The sequence below is a fragment of the Melopsittacus undulatus genome, chromosome 4 (genome assembly GCF_012275295.1).
Source record: "Melopsittacus undulatus isolate bMelUnd1 chromosome 4, bMelUnd1.mat.Z, whole genome shotgun sequence".
Lineage (NCBI taxonomy): Eukaryota > Metazoa > Chordata > Aves > Psittaciformes > Psittaculidae > Melopsittacus > Melopsittacus undulatus.
Window position 1 is genome coordinate 56,929,093 of NC_047530.1, and position 9,689 is coordinate 56,938,781.

At 42.7% G+C, this 9,689-nt stretch overlaps 1 protein-coding gene across 2 annotated transcripts; it reads left to right on the forward strand.

The window, feature by feature from the left end:
* Positions 1-2,006: 2,006 nt before the first annotated feature.
* LOC101867768 (ferritin light chain-like) lies at positions 2,007-7,687 on the forward strand. Of its 2 annotated transcripts, none has more exons than XM_031052707.1 (3): positions 2,007-2,255; positions 4,543-4,689; positions 5,956-7,687. In XM_031052707.1, exons 1-3 carry the CDS (start codon positions 2,028-2,030, stop codon positions 6,433-6,435), a joined length of 855 nt encoding a protein of 284 aa, XP_030908567.1. In that variant the 5' UTR covers positions 2,007-2,027; the 3' UTR covers positions 6,436-7,687. The 2 variants fall into 2 exon arrangements, with proteins under 2 accessions (XP_030908567.1, XP_005153333.1); XM_005153276.2 differs by having other exon boundaries at positions 2,007-2,195.
* The last annotated feature ends 2,002 nt before the right edge of the window (positions 7,688-9,689 follow it).

Sequence of the window (9,689 nt, forward strand, 5' to 3'; positions counted from 1 at the left end):
TCTTCTGAGCAAATGACCCAAGTGCCCCAGTGAAAGAGAGCATATAGACATTCTTGTCAATGAATATAATGTAGCTTACAAATTTAGGTACTTATTTTAGCCTTGCAAACATTGCAAGTGTACTTTCCTCACATGCAATTTCACTCAAGTGCTTAAAATAAGCATATGCTTAAATGTTTGGGATTTTTTAACGTAAATTTAGCACAGTTTTACAGTTTATTTGCTGGAACTTCAAATTACATTCAAATACAGCGTAAAGAATCAGAAGAATGAAAAACGAACAATTATAGTAAACAAAGAGGGCTGAAAAGTATATGAGATGGAGGAACCTAACTATAAGTCTGTAGGTTTTTTTGTCATGAGCAATTTGCTGACATCTTTATGTAACTACTCTTGGATGCATGCTCTGCTCTAAGTAGTCAGATCCAATAACATGTGAAACAGAATACACCTACACCTGGGTCAGAGCAATCCCAGACACAGCTACAGGTTGGGCAGAGAAGAGATTCAGAGCAGCCCTGTGGAGAAGGACTTGGGGGTGTTGGTCAATGAGAAACCGAACATGAGCCAGCTTCAGTGTGCGCTCGCAGCCCAGAAAGCAACCGTATCCTGGGCTGCATCAAAAGGAGCGTGACCAGCAGGTCAAAGGAGGTGATCCTGCCCCTCTACTCTGCTCTTGTGAGACCTCACTTGGAGTATTGTGTGCAGTTCTGGTGTCCTCAACATAAAAAGGACATGGAACTGTTGGAACAAGTCCAGAGGAGGCCACAAGGATGATCAGGGGACTGGAGCACCTTCTGTATGGAGACAGGCTGAGAAAGTTGGGGCTGTTCATCCTGGAGAAGGCTGCGTGAAAACCTCATAGCAGCCTTCCAGTATCTGAAGGGGACTTATAATGATGCTGGGGAGGGACTCTTCATTAGGGACTGTAGTGACAGGACAAGGGGTAACAGGTTGAACTTAAACAGCAGAGGTTTAGATTGGCTATAAGGAGGAAGTTCTTTACTGTTGGGTGGTGGGGCACTGTAATGGGTTGCCCGGGGAAGTTGTGAATGCTCCATCCCTGATGGTGTTCCAGGTCAGGTTGGACAGAGCCTTGGGTGATATGGTTTAGTGTGAGGTGTCCCTGCCCATGGCAGGGGGCTTGGAACTGGATGATCTTAAGGTCCTTTCCAACCCTAACGATTCTAATAATGATTCTGCCCTTATCATCCTGGGTTTGGGGAGGAGTGGGATGATCTGCTAGAAAAATATTCCACTGAACAGCAGCTAACATTAAGCTTACTAAACAGAAAGTCACTGAACAGAAAATTATTAAATTTGAAGGGTGTTGAGATTACTTGTATTTCCACTCCACTGGCTTGAGTCTATAAAGGGTAAATAAATGCTCAAGCAGTAACACGCACGGCTCCATCCAACAGTAAATAAGGTGAAAAACTCAGAAACCTGAAGTCAGATACCTGTATCTTTAAATCACTCTATAAACTGAGAATTATTAGTCACAATAGTAAAGATGGCTTAATCTGCCTAGGTAGGACCAGTTCAACACAAATATTTCTAGCTCTAAGTTAGAACTGATAAGGATTTACCCTGCAGCCAAGCCCAATTTATACCCACTGCTCTGTTCGCAGGATGTTCACTGACCATACCCTCCCAACGACTGCACCTGACCGCAGCTACCATCGGCTGCTGCGGCCTCACAGCTCGCTCACTGTTAGAGATGTTTAAACGTGGCCGTCCTTGGCGACTGTCCCTCAAATAAGCCCCACGTACAGAGCCCGACTCACTGCGTGGCCTTTCCCACCCTACCGACCGACGCCAGGCCGAGGGGAGGGGGCCAGGGCCGGAGGCCACAGTCCCGGCCCCCCCGGTTCCGGGCTGCTGACGGCCGCACTCCCCATGGGGCCCTGCCCTCCCCCGGGAGGGGGGCATGAAGGGGCGGCCCGCTGCCGGCAAGGTGTGTCCAGGTGCCCCACCGCGCTATATGAGGCCTTGCGGTGGGGCAGGGCCCGGATGGCGGCTCCGCCATGGCTGAGCCGCGCTCCAAGCGGCCCCGCGGGACGCTCCCCGCCTGCCAGGCGCACCGCGCAGGGCCCAGCAGCCGTGTGAGGCACAGCTTCCCGGCCGCCGTGGAGGAGGGAGTCTGCGGCGTCACCAGCGCGCTGCTGGAGCTCGCATACTGCCTGCAGGCGCTGGTAAGGCGGAGGGACCGGGAGAGGGTGCCCCCTGCGCCCTGCCCGAGCAGCCACCGGGCGGTGGGTAATGAGTGCCCAGGGGCTGGAGCAGGTCATGCGGGGGTTAAGGGGGGGTTCAGACTTGAGCAGGTATGGAAGAGTGGTTCTTCCCCATGAAGGGACCCAGCGGGATGTGAGGGCTCTTTTCGTACCCAGACCGGCAGCGCAATAAGGCTGCTGGCGGAGTCGGCTCCGGCTGCTCGCTGCTACCGCTGCGCTTAACCCAAGGCGGCCGCTAACACGGTTAGTGGAAGGACAGCGAACAGCCCGGAACTAGCGGGTGATGAAGCAAACACTTGTGTTATGCCTGTGAAAGAGGGACTGTTACAGGGAACACTAACAAATCTGGACTATTAACTTCTCAGAGTTTGGGTTTTTTTCTCCAAACTTTGTATGTAAAATAGCTGTGTGTGGTTAACTGGTGAAGCAAGTTAGTAAAGTTTGCGAACATCAGTGTTTCCTTTGGGTTTTTTGCTCCACATGCAGGAATGTTGACACGAATTAAAATAGTTATCAAAGTTATCTCTGATACCATGTAACATGCATGCCAAAACTGTGTCTGATTACATATAAAATGTTAAGGCAACATGTATTTTAACAAAGCAATTAAAATTGTAAACAAAATTATCAATGCTATCCCTTCTGATGCCAAGCATCCACTGAGAAGCAATACAAACTATATTCAGTATATCTCCAAGATCTTTTGATCAAGCATGGTGTCAACTATTAGTCCAATAAAATGTAAGTATGCAGTAAAACCTCTACTTGTTAAGCATGTGGATTAGAGTGATACTAGTGATTGGCAGCTGGGTGGCATGGGGAAAGTTCAGATATTGACTGTGGATACATCAAACCTAGAAATGTGAACTTATTAAACAGTTAATGTTTACATGAAAGATTTACCTTTAACAGTTAAGCAGGTGTGGTAATTTGTGCTCTACTTGGAGTCACACAGCATGCTTACACTGAGGAACTGGTTATAAAATAGTGAATCTTGACTCTCCTGTCAACAGAAACAAGAATGAGTGACATCAGGAGAAGGATTATGCAAATACTTCAATGAATGTTCTTAATAAAAGATTCTAGTATGTGTTTTCTCTTGAATGGTTTTATGGTCACATGTGTATGTGTGTCACAGGTCTGGGATATCCAGATGGCCATAAAAATATAAGAGACAAACAAACCTGTACTGTGTATATAACTCTTCTGCATTTTTTTCTAAACAGAGCAGCATAGATGAAACACAAGTATTTCATATCTAAACAGTAATAGATGAAAGCAGAGAAAACAATAAGCAGAAAAACTTAGGAAATGCACATATTTGTTCCTTACCCCTTGCAGGCAGGCTACAAGCCAACAGCTTGAGATGTAGTACTGCAACCCAGAATATGTCCAGAAGACAAAATCTGTGCTGCATTACATATGCATGTTTAGGGAAGCAGCAGATCAAGATACTAACTACCTCAATTTGGTTCTTGGCATATTCCCAGCTGCTGCCTCTCATCTTTCTCAACATCAGAGCTGTACAGAGCCAGTGCTGAAGCCAGTATAACCTGGTGGCTCACCTTTGCTGCATGTCTCCAATAAGTTCTCTTTATGGACAGCACTACCATGGATAAAATTCTTCTAATGTAAGAGCTGATAGATCTATTAACATGATTAAAATACTGCAGTGGTTAAAGGTGTTACTTTCCCGTACACACCAGAACAAGGCCTGCAGTGTGTTTAGGATTGTAATACTTAAGTGTACCTAGACATGTGCATACAGTACAGTTCAGTAGCAGTATTCTTTATTTTGGGATAACATTATCCATAACAAAGCTAATAAATAGATGCAAAGTTATGCTTTTTTTTATTTGCCTCATCATTCTCATATCTCTGAAAGCTAACTTTTCACTGGAATGCTGACCTGAAGGGATAAATGTGATGTTCTTTGTGTGACTATGTTTAAAAAATATAAAAAGTAGCCAAACAAAAAGCCCCCACAAAACATCAAAAGCCATCCCCAGCCACTCATAAATAAAATATTCTGGGGGTCTCTGACTGCTGCTGAAACAGAACATCACTACTGCAGTTACCTGTCCAGTATTAAAGGACAGAAGGAGTTCCAGTAGAAGTATAGATTTTTTTTTTCATTTACGACCAGAACTACTTCACTTATTGCAGAAATTTGGATTAGGTCTTCAAAGTGATTGTGCTGGCAAACAGCTTCCATTGGAAGGCTCTCCCATGCTTTCATAAAGCCATGTTCTGCTGCAAATGAGTCCCGTCTCCAGCAAATCTTAATACTCATGTTTTGTGTGCTTAGGGTGAATATTTTGATCAGTCACATGTGGCTCTACCAAATGTTTCAAAGTTCTTCTTGCATCAAGCTCTGGAAGAGAGAAAAGCTGCAGAGGCTTTGATGAAGTATCAACAAGAAAGAGGTGGTCATTACTGTTCTAAAACCATTCAGGTGGGTAGTAGCTGATAAGCTCTCCAGTAGTTGCAATCCTCAGTAATTATTATAACTTCTTGCATTCTATTGTTGGTACTTCAAATGTCTGCATTCATCCACTATTAGATTTCCAGATATAATTTCCTTGTCATATTAGTTGTCATGTCTTGATTGTGATGCCTAGAAACTGTGAGACATACAGCCCTAACTATGTGGTTGCTTTCTAGCCCAAAAGAATATGAACAGTGGTCCCCTTTTTCTTTTATTCAGCTGCTGTTTCCAGCATGCAGTAATGGATTATGAGACTGAAACAGCCAACTTGTCTCCTTCACACTGGAACTAAACAGAAGCCTAGAATCTATTAGCACCTAAGAAAGGTAGTAAGGAAGTAGTAGGGGAAACATCCAGCTTGGGGCAGTAGTTGTCCTGCTGGAGCACAGCTCAAGATAAAATCTGACCTGGAGATCTGACTGAGGCTTGCATAGATACAAAGCTATCAGGGGAAAAAAAAAGCCCCACTGCATCTGTTAAAGACCAAGTGGCTGAATCTCCTCAACCAAATCAATATTCTGTGAATACTTAATACAGAATGCTCTTTATTGGCCTAATTACAGCAGTTGTTAAACTGAAGAAACTGGAAATTAAAAGGCCATCTTGAAAAACTTCTAAATACTCAGTTTCAATCAGGGAAAACCTTATAATGGCCTTACGGTATTTAACAGGTACTACAGGAAAAATGGGGAAGGACTCTTTATCAGGGAGTGTAATGGTGGGATGATGGGTAAGTTTTAAACTGAATAGATTAGATGTAACAAAAAAGTTCTTCCCTGTGAGGGTGGTGAGGCCGTGGCACAGGCTGCCCAGAGAAGCTATGGCTGTCCCATCCCTGGCAGTGTTCAAGGCCAGGTGGGGCTTTGAGCAACCTGGTCTAGTGGAAGGTGTCCCTGCCCATGGCAGGGAGATGGAAGAAGATGATCTTTAAGGTCCCTTACAACCCAAACCATTCTGATTCTCTGGTCAGTTTTCCTGGGTTAAGAACGCTCCTAAAGCATAACTGCTGCCATGTATATCTGTTCCTTGAAAAAGTGCATGGGTTCTGCCATTTCTGTATGTTTACAGCCATCTGACTGCAAAAAAAGCAACAGATGCTCCCAACTAGAAGGAACTGTTGCAAAATCCTAGCCCATCTTGTTTATAGCACCAGGTAAATCACGGGAAACCATCAATGAATACAGTAAGATGAGCTGTTCTTCTAAATAAATGTAATTCTGTCTTTGTTTTTAGAAACCAAACTGTGAGTATGCAGTTGGACTGATGAAAGCCCTGGAACTAGCAATGGTACAGTGGAAAACTATGGTACGGTATTTTGAAGAGCTTTATGCCCTGAGTATTGAAAATGCCGACCCTCATAGCGCAAGCACTATCAAGAAACAATTTATTGGGCCCAAAATCCAGAAGATCAAGCTGATGGGGGATCTGCTGACCAATGCTCGCAGGCTTGACTGTTCCCAGGATGGCAGAAATAGTCTTGGGGATTACTTTATGGACCGGTTGCAGGAAGAGTTCAGAACAGGCATAGAGCCCTGCCTGCCTCTGCAGCAGTGTACAGGAGCTGCAGAGGCTCTGAAGCAACCCCCAAGAGAATCTTCCCAGCATAGAAATGGCATAGGGCCAATCTGCGCAACCATACACTGTGCTACCATGCTGCCACAGCGTAATGGTGGGATAGGAGCAAAAGTGAAGCAGGGCAGGGAGGGTCTTTAATGCTGTGGCTGTTGCAGCTACAAGGCAGCTTCTAAGGCATACCTGTATAGAGGGTGGACTTGAGACCAGGACTCAGGAGCCATGATGCTGTATTGCTCCTCCACTCTGTCCTCTGCTGAGTGACAGCTCAAACTCTAGCCCATATCGTTACTGTGTTTAAATGACAGCAAGGTTGCTAGTTACCTAGACTGTTTGCATTAATCACTTTTTTATATATGTAATTCTTCCTAGAAGCTTTTAAACCTCTTTTCTATCTTAAATGATTAGTTAGGAAAATTATTTCTAACAGTATATATAACTTTTATTAAAAAATAAAAAAGCAACTTTAGTATATGGAAACTTCTATGTGGCAGAAAATCCAAAGATTTAATTTTATAATATTAAGTATTTTATATTACTAACATATTTTACATTACTAACAAGTATACTAACAAAATGAACTTTTTTTAAAATGGCTGTTTTAAAACAAGGTTTTCTTATCTTATTTTTGTAATAGTAGCTATTTAAATGAGTAATCTAATTCATTCACTTATCACCCAGCTATTTCTAGGGGTATACTGCTACAGAATGAAGGATGCAAACATTTTCTTAACAGTGGGAGCAAGATAATGTGCTGGTATTCTCTACAGTTATTTGCCTGGTTGGCTTTTCTCATCCTCATAAAGCAGAAGAGATACATTATGGGTTCTCATTAGATGTGATCTTTACATGTTCTCGTGCATATTTTGCAAATGTCACTGAAGACTAGGGCTCTGTTCAGACTTATCCTAGGGTGGATGTTTTAATTACCATATAGACCCCTCTTTTCAGATAGCTAAATTATGGTATTACTATGACATTACTGCTATTTCTTGTATTTATCGTGGTACTCAGTAGAGGAGTAAGATCCTAGTGAAAATACAGCACAATTAACTAGAATTGCATCCTAGAGAGTGGCCAGTTTTGCATTTCAGTTAGGGGTGTTCAGTTAAGGAGGCTAAGGGCTTTGCTTTAGCCAGCTTGGGTAAAGTTCAGAGCTGTCCAGATTCCTTCTGTTCATCTCCTACAGGAGAGATTCTCTGTACACTGGCTACCAAGGTCACCTAAGAAGAGCAACTGGTTGGATCAGCTGCCTGCAGCTAGCTTTTTATCTCTGTATACATTACCTTTTAAGCACCTGGAGTTTGCCTCATTGACAGATTGTCTCACACTTTTATATAATACTGTGATACTTTTGTTATGCTTGACAATAAATTCAGTTCAGAAATGGCAATTTGCATCTATACTCTATTCCTCAATTTACCGCATAGGCATGCTAGTATTCTTCAAGAGAGTTTTGCATGTGTATACAAAACTGCATCAGTACATTCCTACTAAGAAAGTTGCACAAGATGGAAGATTGCAGAATGACAATAAATGTCAGAAAACTGCATTAAGAACACTGTACAACAAAACATTTTCAGTAAACTGACTTTTATACACAGCTGCAGTTAAGTACTGATTTCTGCAAAACTGCATTATCCCACCTAGTTTCTGTTGGTGTTTTAACACAGGACAGACAACAATACAAATGTTTTCCCAATCTTTCTGTTAATGTGATTCAACCTTGGGAGTGGGGGAAGGGATCGTTTTAAAACAACCCCTGCATTTATCTGTAAAAATACTATAGTATGCCACAAGAACGGCTTGAAGCACTTCTAGCAACATGCTAGATTTGCCTGTATTAAGATGGCAGCTCTCTAATGTAGCAGTGGTTTAAAAGATATTTCCATCTGGGCTAGATTCCATCACCCATCCTCATGCTGAGCATACCTTATTCAACAATTAGTTCCACTGACTGCAACTCAACATGAATAAGAGCAATGGAATCCATCCCTCTCAGTATTAAAATACAGCTCACTAAGTATGAACAGAGCAAAACTATTCACTGAATTACAAACTAGTGCCAGATAAACCCACTCCAAATACTCCAGAAGTAGGTAATGTGTGACCTACTTCTGCAACAGTCTTCTTTAAGAGCTGGTGACCTTCTGAAATGGAGTTACAGCTTCCTCCATGGTTTCCAGCACTTAAGACTGTCTTTTACCTTAAATGAATTCCAGCATAACAAAGAACCCAATATTTTGGGTTTTTTTTTAAGCAGGACTTGCTTTTTTTTCCCTGAAATACTGCCCTGTTTCTCATTATTTATCTTTCTAGCCATACATATCTACATATTCTCAAGATTTTAGGTCTTTCTCCCTTTTCCAAAACACATTCTGGGCCCTCTGCCTGAAGAGACAATTCTGTTAATTTTACATAAGCTCACAGTCAGCTATTTTCCCAGTCTCTATCCCATGAAAAAGGAAAAAGAAATCAGTCAGTTATTGTAGATAGCAAACTCCTCTTGTCTACATCCTGCTTCTGATAAGAGAGCACATATGCTCATTAATATAATCTTAAACTATGTTAACAATACCTGTCTATTACACATAGGAGTCTATCCATTCTTCTCAGCACAGGAAGTACAACCTGTCCCTGCCTTCTCAGCTTCCTTTTCAATAGCACCCTGTAAAAAAAGGAGATGAAAGATGAATGTGGAACAGGTATAAGAGCAGCAATTCTTACAGAAAAGTTTAAAATTCTCTTTCTCTGCTTGTTCACACACACACTCTGCACCTGTACCTCCAAAGCAGCGCCCAAACCATCCACACACGCAGTCTGGGGAGCTCAGAATAGCAGCACCAGTACCCTAAATACAGCATGCAAACTGGAAGCTCTGGAGAGACTTAATTTTTACTAGAATTACGAGTTATAGCCACAGATGCCCCAAACAGGTATTACCAATAGCATAGTTCTAAATGCTTGCCACAAGCACTGCCTATGGGTGCCTGCTCTCAGAATGAGGAATTCACTTGCAGTCTCTACGTGGAGATCATGCTGTCCTTCATCCTCTCTACTATGACCACACAAAATTGAGCAGAGCACCTCAGGATCTGCTCTTTGCATGTACATTTTTATCAGTCCCCACCATACACGGCAACATCCTTCTGGACAAACCCATCTTGTTAATAATACTGGAAAGTGAATGTTAGTTCTGGTCACAGCAGCAGAAAAGGAGTCCTCAAAGGCACCGCCACTGGAAGATCACTCTGAGCAGATTCACCATCTGGTCATGGCTTTCTCATGACTATTTCACTTATATCAGTTCATGCACTTAAGCTCATTCATGGACAATTACTGGCAGTCTCCTTGTACTGCTTATCCCAAGTTCCACCCTTTGTTACCACTTTGCC

What these genes read in the sequence shown, in the direction of transcription:
- LOC101867768 (XM_031052707.1), top strand. Translation starts at nt 2,028, where the DNA reads ATGGCTGAGCCGCGCTCCAAGCGGCCCCGCGGGACGCTCCCCGCCTGC. An exon ending in GCCCGAGCAGCCACCGGGCG is followed by an intron (nt 2,256 to 4,542) that starts GTGGGTAATGAG and finishes TTGTGTGCTTAG; the next exon opens with GGTGAATATTTTGATCAGTC. An exon ending in ACTGTTCTAAAACCATTCAG is followed by an intron (nt 4,690 to 5,955) that starts GTGGGTAGTAGC and finishes CTTTGTTTTTAG; the next exon opens with AAACCAAACTGTGAGTATGC.